General features: G+C 50.6%; 10 protein-coding genes across 10 annotated transcripts; 2 read left to right on the top strand and 8 right to left on the bottom strand.

Annotated features, from left to right (window-relative positions):
• Nucleotides 1-95: 95 nt before the first annotated feature.
• V8C40DRAFT_235262 (pinin family protein) lies at nt 96-1,977 on the bottom strand. Its single transcript, XM_083213818.1, has 4 exons — nt 1,779-1,977; nt 1,217-1,715; nt 1,079-1,147; nt 96-1,019 (listed from the first exon to the last, which is right to left on the bottom strand). The coding sequence occupies exons 1-4, from the start codon at nt 1,802-1,804 to the stop codon at nt 678-680; spliced, it is 936 nt and encodes a 311-aa protein (XP_083076911.1). The 5' UTR covers nt 1,805-1,977; the 3' UTR covers nt 96-677.
• A 49-nt stretch (nt 1,978-2,026) lies between these two features.
• On the top strand, nt 2,027-3,055 carry V8C40DRAFT_235264 (PHF5 family protein). Its single transcript, XM_083213819.1, has 3 exons — nt 2,027-2,233; nt 2,304-2,577; nt 2,668-3,055. Exons 1-3 carry the CDS (start codon nt 2,217-2,219, stop codon nt 2,707-2,709), a joined length of 333 nt encoding a protein of 110 aa, XP_083076912.1. The 5' UTR covers nt 2,027-2,216; the 3' UTR covers nt 2,710-3,055.
• Nucleotides 2,870-4,904, bottom strand: V8C40DRAFT_235266 (uncharacterized protein). Its single transcript, XM_083213820.1, has 2 exons — nt 4,066-4,904; nt 2,870-3,996 (listed from the first exon to the last, which is right to left on the bottom strand). The coding sequence occupies exons 1-2, from the start codon at nt 4,542-4,544 to the stop codon at nt 3,141-3,143; spliced, it is 1,335 nt and encodes a 444-aa protein (XP_083076913.1). The 5' UTR covers nt 4,545-4,904; the 3' UTR covers nt 2,870-3,140.
• Nucleotides 4,905-5,316: 412 nt separating this feature from the next.
• Nucleotides 5,317-7,530, bottom strand: V8C40DRAFT_235268 (uncharacterized protein). Its single transcript, XM_083213821.1, has 2 exons — nt 6,347-7,530; nt 5,317-6,272 (listed from the first exon to the last, which is right to left on the bottom strand). Exons 1-2 carry the CDS (start codon nt 7,334-7,336, stop codon nt 5,595-5,597), a joined length of 1,668 nt encoding a protein of 555 aa, XP_083076914.1. The 5' UTR covers nt 7,337-7,530; the 3' UTR covers nt 5,317-5,594.
• Nucleotides 7,531-8,078: 548 nt separating this feature from the next.
• On the top strand, nt 8,079-10,066 carry V8C40DRAFT_235270 (CCDC47 family protein). The gene is made up of 3 exons (XM_083213822.1): nt 8,079-8,198; nt 8,337-9,960; nt 10,032-10,066. The coding sequence occupies exons 1-2, from the start codon at nt 8,129-8,131 to the stop codon at nt 9,563-9,565; spliced, it is 1,299 nt and encodes a 432-aa protein (XP_083076915.1). The 5' UTR covers nt 8,079-8,128; the 3' UTR covers nt 9,566-9,960; nt 10,032-10,066.
• Nucleotides 9,814-10,611, bottom strand: V8C40DRAFT_235271 (MTH1187/YkoF-like protein). Its single transcript, XM_083213823.1, has 4 exons — nt 10,418-10,611; nt 10,226-10,331; nt 10,032-10,134; nt 9,814-9,960 (listed from the first exon to the last, which is right to left on the bottom strand). The coding sequence occupies exons 1-4, from the start codon at nt 10,565-10,567 to the stop codon at nt 9,888-9,890; spliced, it is 432 nt and encodes a 143-aa protein (XP_083076916.1). The 5' UTR covers nt 10,568-10,611; the 3' UTR covers nt 9,814-9,887.
• A 496-nt stretch (nt 10,612-11,107) lies between these two features.
• V8C40DRAFT_139030 (PLC-like phosphodiesterase) lies at nt 11,108-12,880 on the bottom strand. Its single transcript, XM_083211169.1, has 2 exons — nt 12,774-12,880; nt 11,108-12,662 (listed from the first exon to the last, which is right to left on the bottom strand). The coding sequence occupies exon 2, from the start codon at nt 12,612-12,614 to the stop codon at nt 11,478-11,480; it is 1,137 nt and encodes a 378-aa protein (XP_083076917.1). The 5' UTR covers nt 12,615-12,662; nt 12,774-12,880; the 3' UTR covers nt 11,108-11,477.
• A 1,312-nt stretch (nt 12,881-14,192) lies between these two features.
• Nucleotides 14,193-14,536, bottom strand: V8C40DRAFT_235276 (uncharacterized protein). The gene has a single exon (XM_083213824.1). The coding sequence runs from the start codon at nt 14,442-14,444 to the stop codon at nt 14,214-14,216; it is 231 nt and encodes a 76-aa protein (XP_083076918.1). The 5' UTR covers nt 14,445-14,536; the 3' UTR covers nt 14,193-14,213.
• Nucleotides 14,537-14,824: 288 nt separating this feature from the next.
• On the bottom strand, nt 14,825-16,439 carry V8C40DRAFT_262438 (Hsp90 co-chaperone CDC37; the record flags this gene model as incomplete). Its single annotated transcript, XM_083219361.1, has 3 exons — nt 14,825-14,971; nt 15,053-16,348; nt 16,416-16,439. 3 exons carry the CDS (start codon nt 16,437-16,439, stop codon nt 14,825-14,827), a joined length of 1,467 nt encoding a protein of 488 aa, XP_083076919.1.
• Nucleotides 16,440-16,688: 249 nt separating this feature from the next.
• Nucleotides 16,689-23,124, bottom strand: V8C40DRAFT_139063 (DNA-binding ATPase). The gene is made up of 3 exons (XM_083211170.1): nt 22,937-23,124; nt 22,859-22,876; nt 16,689-22,778 (listed from the first exon to the last, which is right to left on the bottom strand). Exons 1-3 carry the CDS (start codon nt 22,945-22,947, stop codon nt 17,138-17,140), a joined length of 5,670 nt encoding a protein of 1,889 aa, XP_083076920.1. The 5' UTR covers nt 22,948-23,124; the 3' UTR covers nt 16,689-17,137.
• Nucleotides 23,125-25,533: the final 2,409 nt, after the last annotated feature.

Genomic DNA, 25,533 nt, shown 5'->3' on the forward strand with positions numbered 1-25,533 from the left:
CCGAAAATCATTACGGACATCTAAGCCTATTTGAGACGCCTCCCGTGCGATATTCTGACACGGCAGCATCCATAAGGAGTAACCGAAGACTCTATACACAAACGATATATCCACAAGTAGGAGTGTGAAGAATGATCTAATCTAAAAAAAAATTATACAGTACCAGCGACAATAGCAGATACTAGGAAAAGGCACCGATAAGAGCGACTACTCGAAGAAGCAGGTCATCGAGATGCCATAGGTACCTAGGTGCTTAGATGCTAAGCGAGACGGCTGAGTGCCGAATCACACCAACTGCCGGAACTACGGCATGATGATACACCTCCAGTGCTGTCCAATTGGAGCTTCAATTGCATCAGTCTGCTCCATCAACAATGTCCATGCTCTTGTAGTATGTGCATTTCGACGCAACGCATTGCTGCTAATCTATCTTGACAAAAGCTACTTTGATCTCAGACGTCAATTTTCACATGACGTTATGCTATGCCTTGTCTGAATCTCTACCTACAATACACATTTTGCAGCCTCCCTATAGCAACCGACGACTCCGTACCATATTGTAACTAGATGGACCTGGAATTAAGAATAATCTCACCGTAAAAAATATCAAGGTATCACTTAGCCTCCAGCAGTGTAAAAACAAAAAGAAATGGGGGGAATCATATGGTTCGCGCCGGTCAGTAAATCACCATGTCCTCCTCAGCCTCCTCGAGGTCATCACCCGATTCATCATGATGGCCCCTGTGCAGATCTTGGGACACTCTTCGTTCCTGTAGGTGCGTTTTATCGGCGCTGTGATGAGGGCTCCGGATAGGGCTCTCGCGCTCCGGTGCTCTCGTGGCAGCAGGTTCATCAGGGGTCACGCTGATTTGCCTCGTTGGGGGACCATACCGCTCAATATGCCGCTGCTTTCGAGCCTTGAATTGCTCCACCTCCTTTTCCACTGCGGCTTTCGCCCTCTGGATTTGGTCGTCGATGAGATCTTTCTGCTCAGGCGTGGTTTTCCATGGAAGGTAGAGCTGCGCGATGTTAGCGTACATCTCCAATAGATGACTGTTAGATCGATGGCGATGCATACAATTGCGGGCTCCGCCCTGGTCCGCAAGAATTTTGCCATGGCCAGCCGTTTTTCGTGCTTCTTCTTCATCTAGTTTCCATTCCCAAATTAGCACACCGTATACCCTCCCACAGAACATGGCATATGTCTTGTCCGTACCACTTCTTCGTCAAACACAATTTGCTCCGCCATGCGTACTAGATGTAGCTTCTCCAGCTTCTCGGCTCTCTTCTGTTCATCCTCGGCTTTTTGCTTTTGTATGCGATCTTGCTGCCGGCGCTCAATTTCTAGTCGCCGCTTCTGCTGTTGAGATGTGTTAGAAGTTTGGCTCAGAGTACTCATCAACCCGCCAAACAGTCGCTTTCCGCGCTTCTTCTCTTCCTGCATAGCTTGTCTGCGCCTGTCCTGGGTGGCAGCTGGAGCGACCTCCTTGTCATCATCCCCGCGGTCGTGGTCGTGGTCGTGATCGTGATCGTGACTAGGCGAAGGTTGCCGCCTCGAGGCGGATGCAGCGTCCTCGTCTTCATCATCGTTGTGCTTCGCACGCTTGGGAGAATCGTCCTCGGAGCCTTCGTCTTCTGCTTTTCTCTTGAGAGATGCAACATCTGGCACCTTTTCCGGCGCTGGACGGTCCTCATCCGCTGGCTTCGATGCCACCCTTGAAAAAACGGCTGCCTGTCAGTTTCCAAAGCAGTGACAGTGAAGATCAACCCACACTTACGTCTCCGACTCCCCCATCGTAGCCATTGTCGTGCCCGATGCAAAGTTACCTCATCAAAGCTGCGTAGCCATGAACAAACATGATAGATCCCAAAGCTAAGGCTGGAGCTGGGAGCTGGTCCGAAATAATTGGCTGGAGGTTGTTCAAGGCTGAGTAAGAAGAGCTGTCTCGGTGAAGGTTCCTCGACCAGATTCGGCCCCCACCATCAAGCTTTCGTGGCGCGTGATTGGCTAAGCAACCGTTTTCGCCTCTGCGTTTCCTCTTCAACGTCACTGCAAGGCTGATGAGAAATCCACACACCTGCATTTCTAGCTCTTTGGAATCTTGGACCTGTCACGCATTCAAAGCTATCCTTCGTCCTCTCTCAGCGTCCATTGTCTTTTTTGCCCTTTTCAACTTCAACAATCGCCAGAGCGTCGCGAGCTCCTCTTGTCCACAATGTCTCGCCATCATCCGTAAGTTTCCATCCTCTCTGCTGCTTGCCATTCTGCCAAACTTTAGCTGACCATCCTTTTCACCTTGCAGCGATCTCGTCATGTGCCGCAAGCAATCCGGCATCGCCATCGGCCGCCTCTGCGACAAGTGCGACGGCAAATGCCCCGTCTGCGACTCCTACGTCCGCCCCACGACCCTCGTCCGCATCTGCGACGAGTGCAGCTTCGGCAACTACCAGAACAAGTGCGTCGTCTGCGGCGGTGAGGGCATCTCGGATGCCTTTTACTGCTACGAGTGCACCCGCCTAGAGAAGGACCGCGATGGATGCCCCAAGATTATAAACCTGGGTAGTTCAAGGACAGACGTATGTTTCCCTCTTGCCCTCTCACGTGCGAGTTGTCTCGCGCTTGGGAGTAAACGTGAAGATGCGCGTATGCTAACCTGTGGAATACAGTTATTTTACCAAAAGAAAACGAATCGGCAAGCAAATTACTAACACAGCTGTGGCCCGGGTTTGGGCGGTACAGCAGTGGAGAGTCACACGAGAACCCTTTTCAATACATCTTTGAAATCATGTGTGCATATGGGGATTGGAGTATGACGGCGTATATACCGGACATCTTTTGGCAGTCGATTTGTGTTTTAATCTTTTTTTTGTTCTGACAATTAATTATGAGTACAATTGGCGATGAGATTCGCCCATATGACCTAGTTCTAGACACTATTCAAGACTGTTTAATTTAGAGCTAAGAAGAGGCATATTCATCATAAAATTATCGTGTCCGCGAGGACGTGGCACCGCAGTACAGACAATACCAGCTAGCTATCCAACAATAAACTCCATCTCAATGCAGAGAGAAAAGAAAAGTGATACAAAGAAAAATTATAAATATATATGGTGTACAATCCCGGGAATCCACGTCCTTTTTAGATATAGCTGACCTTGGTTCCCATTCCCACGGTTGCCGCAACCTTTGCCCAAGACGCTCCCAGCATTTGCTCAATGCGCTGTCTCGTGGCTTTGTGGCCCAGCATGATAAGCAGCCCCATGGTGAAGACCATTAGCCTCATGATTACGGCCGGGTTGCCTTTCACGGAGCTGGCGAGGCCCTCAAACACCTGTCGAAATCGGGACAGGATCAAGGTAGCACGGGCTGTAATGGTCATGGATCCAGACGTAGTCGCAGCCTTGGATTTTGATTTTCCACTCGGACGCGCGACGGTGTTTCGGGGCGATCCAGGTGGCTCGGCTCTTCCTACTCCGCTAAAGCTGGGAGTCTGTTCGATGCCATAGTCGCCCTCGCTGGTCTCTCGGCTTTGCCGTTCCTCTTCCAGCCGTTTTCGTTCCTTCTCTTCGTTCTCGGACTTTAGCCGCTTTGCCTCGGCAATATCTTTCTGCAGCTGCTCCTCTTGTCGTTTGAGCTCTTCCCGTTCCTGTCGTTCCTGTTCTTCTTGCTCTTCCTGCAAGCTCTGCAAGGCTTGCAGGAAAGCCTCCCTGCGCTCCTCGTCGAGCACAGCGCTAACATTGATGAATTCACGAGCGTAGTCCCACTCGTTGTTTTGGGGAAGGACGTGGAGCGTATAGAGCTCCAGAAGCTTGACTCGGGAGTTGAGGTCTCCAGGGGTATTCGCGCCGTTCCTTCTGGCGGGTGACTGGTAGCGACGTGACGGCGCCGTAAAATCATTCAAATCAAGATTGGGAATGTTTGACGATGCCAGATAATTTTCCAGCATCTTTTGATTCAGAGCCTGGTCACGGGCATGTGCTAGCAACAACGTCGCCCTGTCATGATCATGGAGGTTAGCGACTGTATTAGAAGAATGCAGCAGAGAAGGGCCAGTTCCAACTCACAAATTTATTACCACATCGGCATCAACATCACCTTCTATGCCGTGGTATCCATTCTTGACTACTTCCTCCCAGATGGATCCGTCTCGCACTTTGGTGCACAGCGCTCTCCACTCCTGATTACCAAAAGCATCTTTGCCTTCTTCAGGCTCCAGCTCAACAATGGAATTCAGAAGGGTCAGGTATAGACTCCAGACTTTGACCCTGGTCCCTCGCGAGGACTTGGTCACCGGAGCTGGCTCGCCATCGTCGGCCGAGTTGGGGGGAGTGATGATTGGTCGTAGCGTGCTGAGAGCTTCAGGCAGTCGACGCGTCAAGAACAAGGTCGAAGCCTGACGATATGTCTTGGAGACGGGCGAGATGCGTTTGGATCCGGAGGACGACAGGGAGGAGATGGACGAGGCGAGGAGGCCGCTTCCAAAGGACTCGTTACTCGACATTGCCGGGTTGAAATTGGCGGTATAAGAGCCCCCGTACGCCATGGCGAGTAGTTGATCAACGCGACGAGCTGGAGAAGGAGGAACAAGGGGCGGAGATGGCGGAGTTGGCGATGGCGACACTCGGGGCTGGCCGCCAATTGGTAAACAAAAGAGAGGAGAAGCGGAAAAGGCGATGGCTATCCCTATGCCATGCACGCCGAAATAAGATTTAGGCCCTACTCAATGAAGAAAGGGGATGAAGAGGAATAAGGAGACAAAAACGAGAGAGAGAGGCAAGCCGTCAGCTATGCTATAATACTAGGTAGTACAAAGTGGTGATGATGATGTTACGGGGATGGTTCAGCTGTCGTGTTGATGCTGGCAGAAAGTCGCGACCAAAATGACCTGCAACCACTTGCAGCTGGTCGGTGGGCAGACCAGCTTTTTCTCAGCCAGTGGAATTGGCCCAGCTTTTAGCCTCGGCACCTCCAGAAGGGAGAGGTTCCACAAGCCGGGAGCAAGCTGAGAAGGTCAACCGAGGCCAGCTGATGATGGCGGCTGCTACCCGCTACCCGGGCTGACGCAGGCGGTTCTATGGCGCGCCAGGTACCGCGCTAACCTCCGCTACCCGATCTACTTGTCAGGCCAACATCTGATCTCCTCTAGCAAGGATCCATGGTCCAATTCCGGAGATGAAGAGCCCTTTCGAGAAACCAGCGAGATGCATTGGCAGCTTCTGTGCAGCCACTCATTTTAGGGGCCTCCGCGTCACGGGGTCGGTCGTCCGTCTCGGCCGGCGGGGGTGAATTGCAAATGCACAACAAATGCGGGTGATCTAGCAGCATGTGAATCATTCATTTCGCCATGTATGGGCAATTGGTACTAGTTGGTCATTTACGCCAAACTTCAATGAATTAGCCTGCCATGCTAATGGGGATTCAACAACATATTGTTCGTACACTTCGTAGTATCATAGCCCAACCTCTCTCTATACCTCAAAAAGACACTCCTCGCTCTTCCATAAACGCCCCTAATGTACATTTAACCCTAAATCATCAGACATGTCATCTTGTTGCCTCTCCAGCAAGCAGTTGGATTCATGTATCACAGCTCTCAAGCCTCACGCCGCCTTCTTGTTGATCTCCGCGGCGACACCTCAACATCAACTACTTTCTTCGAGACGATGATGCTGTCCTCTCGATCCATTATGGAAGTTGATGCCCCCAGAAGCTCTTCCTGTCGTATCCAGCCAGCCTCCAAGGCAAAGCAGGCCACGTCAGCCGCGCATCCAAATGCAGGTACATCTTTCGGGGCATCTGGGTTTAAATATTTCCAGAGTTCTGCCGTCTCCTTCTTGAACTTTGCGAGTTCTCTTTTGCTGCCTTCGAAGTGGTCCACCATGTATTCGTAGGTATAAGCCAGCCAGAGCACATTCGTGTAGGGGGCATATGCGTCCCAAGAAAGCGGACCGTCGATTCCCTTGGCATACGGGACGTTGTGAGCTTCTGGAGGGAGCCACTCTCGGTCAGCTCGAAGCAAAAAGGACCGCATCTGCCTATAAACTTTACACTGAGGGTTGTAGGTGCTGGTGAATAGGCTGAGATCTCGCTCCAAGTCGTATACAATAGGCGTAGAATCATCGTTTGTTAGGTCTTCGGCTCGCGAAAGGCCATAGTCTAGAATTGTGATTTCGAGGCCCGAATAACCAAATAATCCTTCTGCGTTAGGATCCCTCTTTCGGGGAGGGCGGGCTTGCTTAACACAGAGGTTACCCTCGTGCAGGTCGCGATGCTACCATGGGTCAGCATTGTGATGCCACGGAAGATGAACACACAAGTAAACAACAGAGAGGAACAAATACCGACCTCAAACATGGCAACCTCCTCGGCCCTGGCCAATGCAATCGCCTCCAATAGAAAAATGTCCCATAATTGATCCACGCTATCTAATGGCCAATTCTCCAGCGACTTGCCTGCGTCTCCAAGCTCCACAACCAGGAATTTGGTGTCATCCAAGTACCGACTCGGTGACGGGTAATACTGTGCCCTACCCGGGTCTTCCCTCTTCATCTTCTTCTGGACTGTTTGATGCGTTTCGAGAAGTTCACTCGTCGTTTTTCCCTGGACAATGTACCGTTCTTTGTAAACAGCAAATCCTGGAACATCAGAGAGCCACTCGGAAATTTGCAACTCATTGTTGACATCGTCCTGTGAATGCGGCTCCTCGTCAATCAAACCAGACGCTACTTGCGTTTTTGTCAGGGGCTTGATTGGTGATGGCAGTCTGATGGCCTTGATGATACTGGTGCCTCGTTTGTTGGTGATGCGGTATACCTCTGCGGATGAGGCCTCGGCAATCTTGACAATCTGGTCTCCGGGAGGGCAGACATCGCCCCAAGTGAGAACTCTCAAGGAGGACTCATTCTTGATTGGAGTAATGCGCTTGCTTGTGCGTGTCCTCCTCTCTTTAGGCTTGTCTTTTTGGCGTATTTCGATCTTGTCCTCTAGGATCTGAATCTTTTTTGTTGTATCGTCTTCAACAATTGCAGTTGCCCTGAGCGCCTTGATAGAATCCCGCTTGATTTCAATGACTTCAGACACTTCGAGTTCGTCTTCCACAATCGATGCATCTTTTTTGAAAGCTCTCCTTGACTTGGTTTGGGGTTTCGGGGTCTCCAGCAGCGATACTTCAGATAGCCTTTTAGTCAACGGAGCAATTTGCTCCTCAACCGGCTTTGCATTTTGCTTGGCGGGGGGCTCTCGAACTGGAGTCTGGACCAGCTCTGCAAACATCCGCTCGGCGTTGGATTTCTTGGACTGCTTTCCATATTGACGGGTGGTTGTTGCGCGGCGCATTTTTTATCATATTCTCTATCCTCACGGCTTTGATGGAAGCTGGTTTGGCGGTTCAACTTATTGATGGTGATGCTCACGTTGGGCTTGAAGATTGCTGCCATTCCCAACGTTGGCCAGGCAACAACATCAGGGGTCTGTGTGTTAGTCAGCCGGAATGGCCCACAGCGGCGTAACGTCATATGTGTTCATACGAGACAAGGTCAGAGCATTTGAAGCTCGTTTATATAAGTCAATTCATGTCATCTTCTTTATCAATCCTTTCTGTAGATGCCGTCACATTGTGCTGACCTGGTTGACAACAGCAGACCAGGACAGGACAAGACATGCAATCTGTTCTGTAGCCTAATTGACGCTAGCTGGCGATGGTTCCAGCGTGCTACCCCAGGTAGTAGTGCTAATGCAGTGGGCTGTAGAAAGTCCATGTGTTGGGGAAAGCTAAGCTCTTGGTGATGGTGCATGTGCGAGGCAAGCATCTTGCGCTCACAGTAAGAGATGGAGAGAGATGAATCGTCGAATTGGCCAAATTATCGTTGATTGGATTGATATTCCTAATGAATAATTCTTATATATCACAATCATCTCATCAACTGCAGTTGTTGAACACGTTTCTTATCAAAAGCTCATATTAGGCGCGGACTCGCTCAACCAACCACAGGCAAGGCTAGAAGGAAGCCCAGAGAAGCAAGACCCCACCCAGCCTTCGAGAACCTCCGCAAAAGATTCCACGCTGGCTGAATCGCCATCTCCATCTTCTCCTCCTCCAACCTCAAGCCAATTGATCCGTCATCCGCCATGGCCGACGTCCTCAAGAACATCTTTGGAGGCGCAAAGCCGGAGCAGCCCGCTGCCGCCAAGCCAGACTCTGGTACGTTTTCCCTCTTCTTGTTGCGCCATTGACGCTGTTCCAATTGCTTGCCTGCTTTGCGCCTGTGCCGCTGGTCACCCTGACAAGCCACGCGATGTCTCGAGAGAATTCATAGCAAAAGCTGACTGTATTGACTAGACTTTGCCGACTTTGCTGGAGCTCCTGATGCCGTCCCCGAGGCCGTCCCCGAGGCTTCGACGCTGACCGGGTCGGTCGCCCAGCCCACGGGCGAAGTGGTCTGGACCAAGTGGTACAACATCCATGAGCGCCACTCGCTGTCCGAGTTCAAGCCCGAGGGCATCATCCTCATCATCGCGTCAATCATCTTCATATTCCACATCTTTGGCACGCGCGCAAACCGCTCCAAGGCGAGGGCATGGATCAAGGCCCATGCCCCCGTCATGAAGAGAGAGTTCGCCTCTGTCGGCTTCCGGGGCGTGCCTACGCTCGACTCCGACTTTGACCCCAAGTCTTTCATCAAGGAGAAGTCGCTCTTCGAATTTGCCTCGTATGCCACCGGCCGCCAGAACGTTGCCTTTATGGATGTCAAGATCACCCTTGCCAAGCGATTCAACCCGTTTATGCACTACATCGAGCATGGACTGTCCCTGGTCACTGACACCTTTCCCGCCCCTCAGGAGGTTGTAGAGGCTACCATCTACCCCTTTGATGGCAAGGAGGAGCTCACTCTCCCTCCCTCGGCCGGCGGAGTCGATGCTCGTCCCAAGGACAGCAAGAGCACCTTTGACGGCTTTGTCTGGGCTATTGTCAACAAGTCCAGCATGCAAAAGCTGCGTGATGACCGCTACGACGTCTCTCTGACCGCTACCAAGGACAACTCCAAGCTACCCAACTGGCTCACCATTATGAGCGAGAGCGCCGAGATCACCGATGCCTTCCTGACCCCTGAGCTGATTGAAGCCGCCACCAAGGCCGGCGACCTATTCGAATATCTCATCATCTCTGACCAGCCCATTGACAAGCCCGCTCGCCTGGAGGACACTGCGCCGCGCAAGCGAGTGTTCCTCAAGTACCGTCTTCCGTCGAACAACAACTACGACCAATTCTTGCCCCTGTTTGAACACTTCCTTCGCATTCCTGATGCTCTTGTCAAGGACGCCCATTTCCGTCCCGAGGTTCTCAAGAGGGTTCGTGCCACTCGTGAAGCCATGATTAACCAGATCAAGAAGACAATTGAGGAGGAGAAGAACGAGGAGCGCCAGATTGAGAAAGAAAAGGCCAAAAAGGCAAAGCGAGATGCCGACCTTCAGGGCCTGGATGCCAAGGCGCAGAAGAAGTATCTCGAGAAGGAGAGGGAGAGGGAGGTGCGCAAGTCGCAGAAGAGGATGACGATGCGAGGATAGAGATAACGATGGCAAATGTGTGTGTACGATGGCACGACATGGCGGCGTTTGTTTTGGGAGGTGACAACCGGGGGGGAATATGAAAACGTTGTAATATGTACAAGTAATGTGTACTATGTGATACTGGAATATTTTGTTCGTTTCATGTTTTCTCAATGGGTTGAGGTTCGGGCGCCGGACAGTTTGGGTTGCAACGACTCAAAAGGTTTCGCGAGGGATTCACACGGAAGGCAAGGCAAAAGTACCAGGTAGTAATTAACACTTACATTAATACCATTCGCTTTATTTTTTGTGTGTCATATGTTATGGAATCATAGTTCCATCATTTGACATCCTTACCCAACAAATCTTCAACCCTCTTAACCTTATCCTCAGCAGTCTGTTTCTTATCCGTCCTATCCCAGATATTGTTAGCAAAAGAACATATAACCCAGGGGTACCTCCATCTCAACACCCTAGAACTCACCTTGAACCAACCCTCATCGATGATTGAACTCTTACAACCCCCTTCTCATGAACCGCCGAGTGCGCCTTGCCAATCACCGTCATGACATCTTCCCAGCTGCCCTCTACATAAGAAAGATGTATCAGTTCACATATTACTTTTCATGTTTGACAACTTCTTTTTCAGCCATCAAAAGTGAAAGAAATGAAACTCACCAACCGTCGTTCCCGCAGAGTGCATCGTGTACTTCAACCCACTCGCCTTAAGAACACGCTGAACCTGCGCAACTTCTTCCGCCACGGAAACGCTGCCCGTGCCAACCTGCAAAAAATCTATCAGTAAACAAAAAGAAAACCCTCCATAGCCATCTCACAACACCACGACAAGAAGAGAGAGTAAAGACGAACGGGAATTAAGCAGAAATCGGCATAGCACGATGCCGGCGTCGGAACCGAAGCGTAATCCATGACTGCCGCAGTAGTCCCAAATGCTCGGTGAAATGAATATGCGTAGATATGCCTTGAGGCGCCGTAGAGTCGAGATGAAAGGCGCAGCATTCAATGAAGCTTTTTTGAATGCTCTGTTTGTTGGGAGGTTGGTTTGAGAATGATGGAGGCGAAATTCGGGTGATGGTGGAGGGGTTTTGGTTTAGAGGCTTTTTTGAGTAGCTATTCTTACCTAAGTACTCAGCAGCAAATACCCAATTTCTTGAATGCTTGATGCTGTCACTATCTAATCTCTTCTACTATCAATAATTTCTTTTGGTATTTGCTGCTATAATTATATTTTTCTAATATCTGGTATTATCATGGACTTTAAATTTGAGTCTCAAAATGTTGGTTAGCAAGCTTGGGGTGCTGAAGAGCTGCTCCCTCTTTTTAGCGGGTATCGAGTATTGCAGTATATGCGTGGCGATAATGAGTTGAAAGGATTTGATGTTTACAGGATTCAGAATTAACGACGCAAGAGAAGATATAAATGGATACATCACGTGGATTTTCTAGATGAATAAAACCGTCTGTAATGAATTCGCACATAGAAGAGCATCATGTGAAATGAGACGGTAAACATGACACTTTACAGTCATAATCCCAAGATAGGCAGCAAAGAAGGTATGTATTGGAGATGCAAGTGCATCTCAAGGTATAAATATTCAATTGGTGGCGAATAGAGCCAATGCCTAAGGATAGGTAGATATGCAAAAATGCCAGAATGTTCAAAAAAAATCTCTATAGTTCCCCCAGAAGATGATGTTTTCCCCCTCTTTTTTTCTCAGAAAAGAAAAGATCAGAAACCCCATGCATCGCAATCTAGATTGCCTTTGAAATAAAAACGCCTCGCTAAAATGCCAAATGCAGCGTGCCTGGAGAAGAATAATGGGTCGACTTTATTTAAATTTGATTTGTTTTTTCCCCCGTTCTCGTATTCAGCTGAGCTTATGATGAGCCAAGCATGAGACACAGCCCCTTAAATCATCAACAGCGTTGCCGCAAAGAAGGCAATCAAGGCCCCCGTGCCAAACTCGCGCGCCTGGTTCGTCGAATCTGCCGAGTTGCTCGAACTGTCGTTGGTGGCGTTGATCCTACCGGTGACTTGGTTGATGCCGTTGCTGTTGTCCGCAGCCTTGACCGTCTCGCCTTGGTCCCAGAAATCAACGAGCACGAAGCTGGGGCGGTGGTTCCACTGGGTGTTGCACTGCTGGATGTGGAGGCCCAAATTTCCCGCCGTGGTGGTGTTGTCACTGTTGACGAGGAGGATGTTGTCAGTGTCGGGAATGGTGAGGCCTGCTGTGATTTCCTGGTCCTTGAAGTGGTTGATGAGTCCCATGAAGCCTGATCCAAAGGCTTGCGCAGCAGTACCGGCGTTAGAAGGCCGATCCACAGTGCAGTTGAAGCCGTTAAGGTCGACAACGGTAAATGGCGTCTCAAAGACGTAGTCGAATTCGGGCAGGAGGTAGGGAGATGAAGAAGACGAATCAATATTGGTGATGAAGGACACGACACGGGTCTTGTTGGCGATCATGTCCCGCAGACTCGGCCACTCCGTCTTGCTCTGGGGAACGAAGCCAAAGTTGCTGAGGCCAGACTGCTGGAAAGCAGCCGCAAACTCAGAGACATTTTCCTCATCCGAGTTGACCAGCAAGAGGGTGATGACGTCCGAGGTATGGCTAACAACCCAATCATTGATGTCTGCCAACCAGTTCTCCAAGGGTCCGGCATCCAGAAGACCGCATGAGGTGTGACACAGGTGAAGAGTGCCGTTCTCATTGTGAACCTGTGCCTGAAGAAGACGCAGGCCAGCGTCCAGAGCATCTGTGGCGTTGAGGAACTGGTTGCCGGCAATGGAGTTGCCGGTGCTCGCGTCTCTGAGAAAGGCGCTGTCGTGGGCTCCCATGTAGGTGATGTCGTTGTAATGGCGGTCACATAGCACAGGCGAGTTGTTGCAGACCTGTGACTGATCTGAAGATGACGATGAAGTCTGTGATGGCGATGCTGATGAAACTGAAGTTGGGGACGCTGCAGACGTGGGCTGCTGAGGGATGGCCGAGACGCCAGCAATGCCCATCAGGGCACCAGCCAGAACATGAGATAATGAAAAGCGCATTGTGATTCTGTGTGATGATTATCTGCCTTTGATATGATATATTACCACCTATATCTTGCCCTTGTCAGTTATGAATGCCGAAGATGGAGTCGCTTAAAGATATCCCATGTACAGTAGATACGCCAAGTCGCTGCTGCTAAGTGTCCAGATAGTACTAACCAATATTGGTGATATAAATAGAAATGATTCCGTTCTTTCAAAAAAGAAACGAAATGAAATGAATGAAAATGAAAAGGATATGAAAGCAAATATGTATAGAACGAGTGCAAGAGAGAGACGAGAAAGAGACAAGCAAAAGAGGAAAGAAAAAAGTTTAAATCATAGAACACTAGCGGAGCATTTATGATACGAAGAATGGAAGGAAAATCTAGTCTCCAGATCAACCCTAGGAATAAAATACAAGAAAAAATTAACGTCGCGTTCAGCTTTCGGTGAGTGAGAGAAGACGACCCAAGAAAGGAACCTGAAGAAAAAGTATGGATTGTATGAGAGAAAAACCAGACGCAATGGCCGTCTCTCGGTCTGATAGGAAAAGAGCCCCCTATCGGAAAGACAGTTAGCGAGTGACAATCTGGTGGCGGATCCCTGCATGTGCTGTGCATTTTTTGGCAGTGCCAGAACTGCGCCTCGAGACGTCAGCAGTGGAGACGCGCTGAAACTGCAGCAGATGTGCCCCTAACGCGGTTTCTGCAGATCTCGAGGTTGATGAGGCTCTACGTACGGGCGCTGATTACATAGGGCATGGATGTCATATGATGCGATGTGTGATGGTCTTACTCATGCTATTCTATATAAAACGATAAACAACAGATAAGTTGATATAATAATACAGAGCACTTGTAACTCCTCATTCATGATTCATTCTACCGTCTCTTCCACATCTCTTTATACTGTATCTACACCGGAATCCACTACCGGGCGCCCTACGTTTCTCCAAAACTACCCCAAAACGTGCCACGGAACAGACCACACAATTGGCCCCTCTTCAGCCCCTCCAAAAAAAAAAAAACTCATGTCACTGTATCTCAAATACGAAACATCGATGTGACGAGGCTGTGTGGATTCCGATCAGCTCACAGAAAAAAAAAAAAAGGAAAAAAGTACAAGCTGCTGCTATTTATATCTCTCTCCCACTTATACACTAATCCCCTCTAGGCAATTTCTCTTACAATTACATATCCTCCCCTCCCAAATCTTCGAATTGATCTTTGCCCTTTCGCTTCTTCGCCCGATGGAATAAGGTTTCTGGATTCATTCCTTAAAAACGATGCTAACGCTCGATTTTCTTTTCTTTCGACAAGGGGCATATCTCGTATCGAGCCAAATCTGACAGATGCGGAGAGGCCAAGTCAAAAAAGAGGCACGCGATAAACTCTTCCGTCCAACATACGTACTACTAATTGCCTATTGGAGCGGCATCGGTGATGTTTTCTTACGAATCTCCCCATCTCTCCAGTATCTTTCCTCCAGTATAACCCACCGCCCTTTGCTTTGCCTCCATCACATCACATCACATCCAAGAAAGACATACGTAACCCCCTCGTAAAAAGACAAACATACCAAAACCCTCCACCTCCCCCCAAATTCATGCAAGCCACGTCAAAGCCACCAAAGAAAAAAAGAGAGCGCACAAACACCACATACCAAAACACCGATCTCACCGTTCCCCCCCAAAAAGGCCGCGCGGTCAGTGGAGTCAAAGGTCCTTGTCCGCCTTATCAAGCCAAAACTCCATAGCCTCAAAATCCAAGCCGTGGGAATGAACAGGATTGGGCTGTCAAAAGGCTGCTGTACCCCGAACCTGAACCTTGTTAAGCATAACATAAGCATTTTGTGACCTTGGAACCAAATCTTCCGTCAAAATTTCAGTACGAGTACAAGAATGATCATCGTTCGGATTTAATACAACCGCTGCGTCCATGCCCAATCTCCGTTATATGATGTAGGAACATCGGCCTTAGCCCAAAGGATGACCAAACATTTTACTTCGTATCACTTAAATCTCTTTCGGCGATGCCCATCATCTTGGCAAGAAACACAGCCCGCATGGGCGCTTTAGTTCTTATTATTACACATTTTTTTAAACTATCAACCCATGCAAGGCCGAACTTCAATGAAGTATTTGCCAAAGGACTCGAGAATTATTCCATTTGAATGACTGATCCCAGGCGTTTTCATTCCCCCGATTGGTATCATCCTTACCGTCATCTTCACTCAGGATCGCCCACTACCTCTCTCTCGGCCTCCTTCTCAGCTTCTCTCTCAGCTGCCGCTGCGGCTTCCATTTCTCTAAGCTGCTGTTGTCCTTCTTCAGTCGTGGCATCGATCAGCTCGTCTTCGAGACTTAAGATATTGGCCTAAGACGGAGAAAACTTGTAAGTCCGGTATTCTGAGATAATGAAGGGATGTGTGCCCAAAGATGGACATGCTCAACTTACCTCGCCAAAGAGACCCACCAGCTCTTCCGCGTCCTCGACCTTCATATTCCCCAGCACCTTGTTGACCTCGTCCAATTCCCCTGACTCTAGTGCCTTCTTCATATCGGGAGCAAAGCTATCAAAGATTTTCCGAGCTGCCTGGGCATCTGGGTCGTCGGTGTCGGCAGGGGGGACTCGGATCTGGATCGTAGTACCGGGCTCCATGGCATGTAGTTGGATCTGCTCAACCTCTGTCGGCTCCTTGGCCCGCTCGGCGATGATCTCAGCCGACCTATTCTTGATTCTCATGTATGTCTCCTGAACATCCTTGTAGAACACATCTTGTGCTTGATGTCCTTTGGTCGTGATTCGTTTGAAGAAGAGTGCGACACCATCCTTGCCCAGAGCACGGCAGTACTGTAGCAATAGCGCCTGATGAACGCACTGACGGGACAGGTCGTCTTTGCGCTCCAATGCTGCGTCAAACGCAAGCACAAGCAGTCCGTCCGTCTCTTTTTCTGTCAAGATCTCCGGGTGCTGAGACAGGAACTTTAGACTAGCCTGGTAGTCGTTGACACTAATCTCTGAAAACTTCTTGGCAGTAGGTGATGCTTCCACTTCGTCATCGTCATCCACCGCAACCTTGTCCGACGAAGACGCTCCCGATGCCGATGCCGACGCAGAAGTGGAAAAGTTGGGATTCAGAAGCTCCACCTTGGTATCTTCCTTCTTCTCCGACGGCCCTGACTTGTTCACATGTGAACTGTTGAATCCATCATGGATGCCATCGCTCGTGATCTTCTTCCCTTCTTCCTTCTCGAGATTCTCCAGCTCCTTGGCCTGTTCCTTCTGCAGCTCCTTGATCTTGTCCACGTGCTCTTGAATCTCGTCCATCATCGCCGTATACCGATCATCGGGCTTCTTCTCCTCGAGGGCCTTGTTCACTTGATCCAGCAGTTGCATCAGCATCTTCGAGTACGAAGGGAGCGGTTGGTCGTCGCTAAAGACCCCCTCCGGTCGTGGAGGCGGCTGGTCGTCCTTCGGGTCTCCAGCGGTAGACATGACGGCCTTGAAAGCAATCTCGGCCTGATTCCCAGTCGCAGCCTCGGAAGCGTGGGACTTGAGCGAGTCCAAGAGCGATATTATCCTGCCCAGCAGGGCACTGTTGATGATTTTCTCATACTTGAGCGCTGCGATGCGGTTCTTCCTCTGCTGACGCTCCTGGTGGATCTGGTTTTGCTTCGCTCGAATGAAAGACCGCTTGTCCACGTTGGGGTGAACTTCGATGTCGGAATCGTCGCTCACCTCGATCGCGTCCTAGTTGACGAATGCCACTGGTCAGTAACTGCACTTCTCATGGGGGCACTGCATCCTCACTGCGTACAAATCGGCTGTAGTCAATAGGCATGGTGGGCTGCTCTTGGAGCTCCCGAGAGCTCGGCGGTGCTGCAGGAAGGCGGGATGTTTGATACAAATAGAATCTCGCACGCGGCTTGTATCCCTGTTGATCTCGAAGCTCAAACCTGTGATAGTTATGATACTGAACAGAATTTGTGAGAAGGGAGATGGAAGCTTCCAAGCTTGACATCACCTTTGAAAGAGGTTCGCAAAGGTGGGGCGATAGAAGTCCACCGAAGCTTTGGCGGGGTCCAGCCTGTACACGGATTTACTAGGCATCAAAGGCTTGAAATCAATATTGATGGTATGGTATGTAAGAGCCTCATACAACAACACCCACAGCAAATCAAAATGTCAAATTCAATCAGAAACCCGGCTGGGTATTCATTTCTCGACTTCACATCATATATCCTTGTAGCCCTAAACCTTCCCCCTGCGGCCAATCATACAAAACGCACCGCCGCTTAGTTTCAATACCTAATCTATCTACTGTACAGGTCCAACGAAATCATCCGGATATTTTTTATTTTAGCAAAGAAGGCGCAGCAAAAGAAGAAAGAGGAAGCAAAAGCAATCGCGCCTAGTAGTATTAAACGTGTAGTCATTGTTTCGTCTTCTGCTGCCGTTTGGTAGCCATCTTTTCTCAGATCGGGATCCCCCAATATAGGGGCATCGAGAAACTAACCCGTCAACCACCGACTACCTCGTTCAAGCCATAGTCTTCATGAAATCGTCCAAGTCAAAGCTCTCTTCGTACTGCTTGTTATCCCATAATTCTCCCAGGTCGTCCAGCCATGCCTTCTTGCCTGGTTGCCGCAGTACGTCGCCAGTTTCGAGATCAACCATGTCCTCTTCTCTGCCATCAATGCCGTTTTGCGGCTTGTCAGATATGAGACTCGGTCCCGAGTCGCCCAAATTGAACAAGTCAAGGATCTGATCTGTATCCATCGTCGCCAACCCAGCGTTCTGCTGGTTAACCACTGTGGAAGCGACATCAATCTTGAACCGTTGGAGGCTGAGAATCTTCTCCTCCAGTGTGCCGCGCGTGATGAGACGGTAGACGTTTACCACCTTCTTCTGGCCGATTCTGTGAGCACGATCCATGGCCTGCAGATCCTTCTGCGGGTTCCAATCATGCTCAACGAAGATGACAGTATCTGCGCCCGTAAGGTTCAGTCCAAGACCGCCAACGCTAGTGGTCAGCAGAAGCACATCATACGACGGGTCGCTGTTGAATTTGTTGACAATGTCCTGTCTCTTGTTCGCTTCAACACCACCATCGAGCCTCAGGTAGGAGACAGAAGGCAACATTTCTTTCAGCACCTTGTTCTGGACCATGTCCAACATTTCCTTCATTTGACAGAAAATCAGAGCACGGTGAGGCTTGATTGGCTGGTACAGCGGGTCGTTGGAGTCGTCCTTGTCATCGCCGATGCCACAGTCAATCAGGAGATCTTTGAGGGCAGTGAGCTTCGGCGCATGATGGGCATCCTCAATCGACGTTCCTTGCTTCTGTAGAATTTTCTGCGTCTCGGCATACAGATCGCTTCCCGGCTTCATGACCATGGCAGGCGAGTTGCACAGCTTTCGCATATATTGCAAGGCCTGGAAAATGTGCTGCTTGGCCTCCTTGTCGTCTCGGCCGGCCTCGTCTTGGATCTTCTTGCCCTGCTTCTTGGTAAAGTCCTCGAATAGTTTCTTTTGTAGGTCGCTGAGATCGCAGTAGTAGTTTTGCAAGATTTTGGGTGGTAGATCGTTAAGGACTTCTTCCTTGAGACGGCGGAGCAAGAACGGAAGCACTTGCTTGTGAAGAGCCTCAATCGCCAATGCACCAGCCTCCTGCTCCTTGGACGATGCCTTGCTGTATCGGCTTGCCGCGATGGGCTTCGCAAACCGGTCCAAAAACACCTTCTCGGCTCCGAGGAACCCGGGCATAAGGAAGTCGAATAGAGACCAGAGTTCCAGCACATTGTTCTGAATGGGTGTACCAGTAAGGATCAGTCGGTGGTTGCTAGCCAGCCTCTTTACAGCTTGGGTAATCTTGGCTTTGGGATTCTTGATCAAGTGGCCCTCATCCAGCACAACGTAGTTCCAGCTGTGCTTCTCGAGGATATCAGAGTCGTTTCTGGTCACATCATACGAAGTAATGACAATATCGGTATCGCCAAGTCTATCTTTCATAGCTTTACGCTCCGCTGGTGGCCCAACGTAAGCAGTGACGCTAAGGAAGGGGGCGTAGGTCTTGATTTCCTGCTGCCAGTGGCCTGAGAGTGTTGGGGGGCAGACAATTAGAGACGGCAACCGCCTCACATCAGGAGCCTGGGTTTTGGCAAACTCTTCCTGTCGCTGGTGGTGATCACTAGCGACAATGCAGATAGTCTGCAGAGTCTTTCCGAGACCCATATCATCACAGAGAATGCCGTGCAGGTGATACTTGTTTAGGAAATTGAGCCAGTTGACACCGTCCTGTTGGTATGATCGAAGCTCTGCCTTGATCGCCACGGGGATCTGGAAGGGCTCAACTTTCTTGGGGTCAAGAAGCTGAGCAATAAAGGTTCGTTCCCGATCTCGCCCCTTCAAGAGTTCCTCAGACAAGCCAGGAGGGTCGGGAATGCCGGCTTCGAGAGGTACCAGTTTGACAAGCGTGGCGAAAGATGTGGTAGCAATGAGACGAATCTCGTTGTCGGAATCGCTCATTCGGCCGAGGACAGGCACAATCAGGAAGATGACGTATGGGAGGATCGCGTCGCCCATGACAGCAATCAGGTGGTAGATGGCTTCGATTACTCCTTGGCGGAAGTTGAGATCAAGCGGGTTGGTGATTGAAGGGAGGACCTTCTCCACGAGCGCAGTCATTCCGTCTACGGTGATGACACTACAGATAGTTGCCAGGCATTTGGCGGCCATGTAGCGGAAAACTGAGAGGTCGGAATGCAGAGCCTTGATGACAAGGGGCATCATCTCCATGACAAACGGATGAAGGCTCTCGTTCAATGTGGGCGTCATAGTCCGAATGACTGACATGGCATCCACAATCTCCTGGCCAAACGTCTGCTCAGGATCCCGAGCTTCCGCGGGCAGGTCTCCAGTGAAAGCCTTGATCAGCGCATCCTTCATGAAGCCTTGCAAGCTTGGCACAGACTCGAATAAGGCCGCACCATACGTCTTGGACAGAATCTCCAAGGCTTCTTTGGCACCCCTGCGTGTGATACGAGCAGCCTTGGCTTCCCTTGCCCACTTAGCGGCATCTGGGTGGTCAACGCGATCCTCTTCCTTCTGCATAGAGAGAATGCAATCGGTCTTGGTAGCATGAACGGGAAATTCGGGGGTCTCTGCTACTTCAACGCAAGAGAATTTGACCAGGTTGGCAACAACCTTTTCCGCGGGATTCCGCCTTCCCTTCTCTGTAAAGAGCTGTACCAGTTTGGCGATGGTGTCCGATGAGCGGCTCTGGAGCTGGTGGTTTTCCTCTGTCTTTATCGAATCCATGATACTCTTGATGAGAGGACTAGGTTTCTTCGGCAAGAGCTTCATCGCGACCATGGCACAAGCTGCACCAGCCTTGATCCTAATGTCACGAGCATCCTTGTAGGCCTTGGCCTCTTGAATAGCTGTCATTGTGTCCTGGCGAGATTCATCCAGCTGCTGGCCGGCGATCAGTCGTTGGCCGGGGGGCATAATCTTTTTCAGCCTCTCAAAGTCTTCACCAACGCACTTTTCAGCAGTAGCAATGGAAAAGGCACTGGGGCCGGCTTCGGCTTCGCCTTGAACCACGACGGGAAGGGTGGGTAGCTTGCTGTGAGAGACTTTGCCATGGTCGCGGAACAGGTGAAGTAATTGCTGGCACTGGCTTCTGACTCTTTGAACAAAGCTCACCAAGTCTCGGTAAGCTGAAGGCCGGTCTGATTCGACAATCCGCTGGAGATGATCCAAGTAGCGGGCAGGGTCCTCGGTATTTTGGCAATTCCTTGCAAACTCGTCAATGACAAGACAGGCAGTCAGTTGCGTAGAGGAAAAGGCGGAGGTGAGGCCTGGAACAAGCAGGGCATCATAATCGTCGAGATTCGTTGAAGGCACCAAGGACATGATGAGGCCCATGGCCTTGGCAGCTGAAACTCTTGACCGAATCAGAACCTCTAAGCCAACAAGATCAACATCACCTTGCATCATATGACCATCCACATCGTGCGTCAAGTTGGCGGGGGTGGTGTCTTCGACCTTGGTAGATTTACGACGGCGTTTTACCGGTCGTTCAGGGCCCTCAGGCGAGGAGAGTCGTCTTCCACCAGGCTGCGCCGGGCCTTGAGCCGAGTAGGTGCCACCAGATGGCTTCTGGAACAAGCCAGCATGCATAGGGATAGGATGCCGCGACACGCCAATGGGATGTAACGTCAGCTGCATTAATGGGTCAATGTGAGGAGCAAATTCATCAGCAAGAATGGCGGGGTCCTTTGCCAATGAACGGACAAGGGCCGCCCAAAGGTCCAGCGACATGTCAAGGGTTTCCTTGTCCCTTTCAACAAGAATGTTTTGGAAGATGAGGCGGAGAATTCTACCGTTGAGCCAGCCCTGTGATGTCTCATCTGCAAGATTGGCAAAGGTCAAGAGGGCTTTCAGGACAGCAAGGCGAACAGATGTGATGGTGTGTCGTAAGAATGGATAGAGGCGAGGAACCAGCAGAGTGAATGATCGCTCTTCATCTTGGGCAGCAGATGTCTTCATCGATTCAAGTACCTCGGGGAAACTGCAGAGCGTAGCCAGAAGATCCATAATGCGGCCTGTGCTGGCGCTCAAATCGTCGCCCAAATTGGACAAGCTTTCCCATACTATGTTGGTGAGGCCATCGAGAGCAGCTGGCCGCATGGTGACAAATTCTTTAGCCATAGGTATTAGGGTGGCAGCGCTGACAGATCGTACATCGTCATCGAGGTCTCCGAGGCCCTTCATTACTGCCTTGATAACCCCATCAATCATGTCTCCATCCTGAAGCAATAGATCCTTCCTGACTGCAACAACATATCTCAAGCCAATCATGCCGCCATGGCATACAGCCCAAATCGGCTGGTCTAGCTTCAGATCTTCGTGCATCACCATGCGATACAGGACCCGGTAGATGTCGTAGACGGAGTTGGAGGGGACATGTTTAAGAACAGCACCCAGGGTCTGACCAATAGTCTCTCGGATTGGGGCAACGGACGTATCGGAGCTATAGTCAGTAAAGCGATCCAGCATCAGGACACAGCAGAGTCTACAGGCAACATCGTTGAGCCATGTACGATTGAGCTCATTATTGTCGTCCACCGATTTGCCTCGAACTCTGCCAGCCCCGCCGCCATGGACTCGGAGCACCTCACGCAATCCCATGGCGGCTCCATGTCGCGTCTCCCACGAGGAATCGAAGAGATCAATCTTTAGGAAATCGCAGAGCCGTTCGTACGGCCACTCAGCACCTTCCATGGACTCTTCGGCTTCAAGCTCAGACTTGATCTGCATCACCGAGCCCTTGAACTCGCTGACGACCTTTGCATCCTCATCGATATCGGTTGGACGGTCAAGGTTGAAGTAATCATTCACTTTTCCATTCTTTTTCGATTCGTCTGCCATCGGGGTATCATCTGCCAGTCCTTCAGACCCGGCAGTCGTCGTTCGTCGCAGTGATAGATCTCCAAACCCGCCTTTGCCCTGTGCCTTCATTGCCTCCTTCTTACGTTTTCGCTTAAGTACGTTCAGTTGTCTTGAGCTAAGCTGAGACTCTTCCGTCGGCTGACTCTGGGACTGCGTGCCATCGCCTTTACCGAAGCCACCGCCATTGGGCGCGTCAAGAGGTGTTTTTGGTATCCCGTCCCCTACGATGATTTCCTCGTCCTCAAATCTCCTCCCAAGTAAGCCCAGGCGGCCCAAAAGCGTCTTCTTTTGGTGCTCCAGACGAGCTTGGGGGTCGAGGGAGGCAAGGCTGTACTCAATGCCGCCACCCCGTAGAAGCGGTCGCCCGAACTTCAAGACGGTGTCCACATCGAGAGTCTCAAACTTGAAGACATCGTCATCAGCAAGAATGGATGTCGCTTTGTTATCTTCCTCTTTCTTGATCGTACTGTCTTCGGACGAGCTCTCTTCCTTTTTGGGCTCACTCGGGGCATCTCCTGCGTTGGGATCATAGAGCGGGGCATTTTCTAAGATTTTGCCAATGGCTTTGGCCGCGGTTCCCCTCGTCTCCCAATCCTTGTAACGGAGATACGGGATGACCCGAGACAGGAGATTGAATAACTCATCGGGGTGTTGCTTTTGCCAGTCAGCAAGCTGGTTGACTGCAGTGTCTCGGATGAGCCTTGTGCTCCCTGTCTCAAGGATGCTAAAGGAATATGTCAGCTATGAGGACCAGATGAACTTGAAAATTACTCCGTAATCGAAGAAGAAGGGGATGACACCTACGTAACTAATCGGTCAAGTCTGATGAAAGGTTAGCTGTTGGCTCTACTGCTGAAGGAGTAGGGGAGCGTGGGGACATACCTAGAAGTCATGGCGTAGTCGTGTATTAAAGTGGTATGTAAGTGGTGTTTTGGGGCTCATGACATAATAAGCTGGGTGCTCTATATTTTTAGTTAGCACATGTCATACTTTGTAGTTGACAGGATAATCTGAAATTGAATAGGCAAAGAGGGAAGACCAGGGAGAACGGCAGTACGCGCAGCAGATATTGAGACGGGTTGATGCCAGTCACGCTCGGTGGTCGACACAGACGGTATAGCCGGAAGTCAATCCAAGCGGTCTGCTTATATGTATTTGCAGTGCATCATATGCATGTGGGAGAACTGCAGCGTTGGGCATTGTAGTGAGGCTGAGGCGATGTGACCAAGACAGTCGAGGCAGCAATCGTCAATCGCTGCTGAACCGTGATATAGCGCCAGCTGTCATAGAGAAGCTAATGCAGCACGTGCAGCGTGATGCAGGCCTCAGAATCATCAAGCGTCGAAGTTTTTTGGGGGGAAACGGTGGCAGCGAGGTGATGAAGTGCTGAAATGCATCGGATTGGGACGCCAAGAGCAAATCAAGAGATGAATTGCAAAGGCCTTTTACATGATGGAAGTGATGATAATACATGAAAGAAGATAAGATAAGGTAGGTACCAGATACATGTACCGGGGTGGCAGGGGCAGGGATGGGTGAGATGGAAATGGCGTAATCAGAGAAATAAACACCACAGAGAGTAAGTACTTGCCTGTAAGACGCAGCGCCGGTCAGTTATGGGGGAAGAGTCCTGACGATGCAGTGAGATGCACCGAAAGGACGGCAATGCAGCCAAGCAAACAGCCGTGACTGAGCAAGTGAGAAAATGGTGATGCGACGTGATGCGATGCGATGCGACACCTTGGTTTATACCGAAGCTGGTGCTGTAAGAGGGTACCTGGGAATAGGCTGGTTCGTGCAGCTTCAATGGCGCATACACTATTGGATTGGGTTAGAAATGGTTTTGAGGGCGAGGGGGATCCGCCGAATATAAAGAGCCACGCCAATGAGGGCGCGCGAAAGCACAGTCGCAGCCGGGGGTGTACCAGGTACTAAAAAGCAGCTGTGCGCGGCGTGGGATTGGATGAGGCTTCTTTGGAGCGTGTTGCGGTGGGAACTTGGAAGCTGTGTGTGGTAACAGAGCAGCAGGGGAAATGGAGTATGTACCTTTGGGTGCCTGAAAGGATCAACCCGATGAATCAATTTGATAGCACGTTGAGATGCCAATCAATGCACACGACCTTGTAGTGTAAAGAAGCTGTGCTGCTGCCTCGGGCAACGGAACCCGGAGCAGCGCCTGACACGTAGCAATGCAGCGCTGGGCCAGTGGGAGTGGCGCCGTCTGCCTGCGTCTGCCTGCGGTTTGTGCTCTGGCGAGGGCGCGGGTGCTGTGCTGGATGCGACTATGGCTATGGTCGGGCAGGGCTGGACGGGGAGAATTGAGTGGAGGGCAGGCCGGGCTTTCTATATGTCTATGCCTGTATTTTTATACACGCTGCGCCGTCCCAGCGACCAACGGCGTCTCGCTTAATGTCCCTAATGCTTCGCTAGCGCGCAATAAGCGGGGCCACGTCCCCCATTGCTGGAGCCCTGTCCAGCCTCTAGCGCATCAGTTGCCAGTGAGTGACCGCATACAATGTACTCTCATACCTGTACCTCAGCGCTCTGACTGATGGATGGATCATAGATGGATGTACCTGTTGCTGCGTCTGATGCGCGCTGCAGTACTTGCATCCTGTCTTTGTTCTTACCATGTACCAGGTCGCAACAGCAGTACAGAAGCAACAGCAGGGTACCTAATTCTGTCATCGCGGAATCTTGCTTCTTCTTCTTTGCCTTCTTTTTGTTGGCTCCTCGCCTTTGCGCAAGGTAATTAGCCGCGGCTCGTACGGAGCAAACGACTTACTCTTTGCTCAGCACTGCTGCATGCAATTGCATCTCGAGATACACGGCAATATGCCGGCTGAAATGCTGCCGCCGATTGGGGCACCATTCAGGCAGCTTGCCGCGAAAAAAAAACACCTTGACAGGCGCGTCGCAATCTCGATGCGCAGCATGGATGTGCTCAGCGTAGGGTATCAATCGGGACGCCGGCCGTACATTAAAAGACCAACCATCCTTTCAAGGTACCTCTCAATGAGCTGATCTCAGGCGCCAACGATGCTTACACTCTTCCGACGTGTACTTGGACAGCGACAATGGAAACCTTGCTGCAGCAAACCTACCAAGAAGAGCACAGCAGTTGAAGCTTCAAGGTTCTTGTAAGAAGAGAATTTGCTAGAGCAAACAGGCCCCCGGATGCCCACCCCCGGCAAATGTCGGATCCTCCTGGTCCTTCCTACCCATGCTTCGGGTGATTTTGTTTTGGTTTTTTTTTTTCTGATTCCCTCCCGCATATCGTAGGTGTCTTGGGGCGCCTTTGTCTGCTTGCTTGCCTTGACCATCCAGCCAGCCACGTTCGCCACCAACACAAACCGCACATGGCTTGCCAGCATGATCCTGGACTGCGTATGGGAAGCTATTGAAATCAATCCCTTACAGATATACCCACCTGGGTATTAGTACTTTTACTGAATGAGGACACCAATCATGTATGTATG

Source organism: Trichoderma camerunense (assembly GCF_050948025.1).
Source record: "Trichoderma camerunense strain CBS 138272 chromosome Unknown V8C40scaffold_3, whole genome shotgun sequence".
Classification (NCBI taxonomy): Eukaryota; Fungi; Ascomycota; class Sordariomycetes; order Hypocreales; family Hypocreaceae; genus Trichoderma; species Trichoderma camerunense.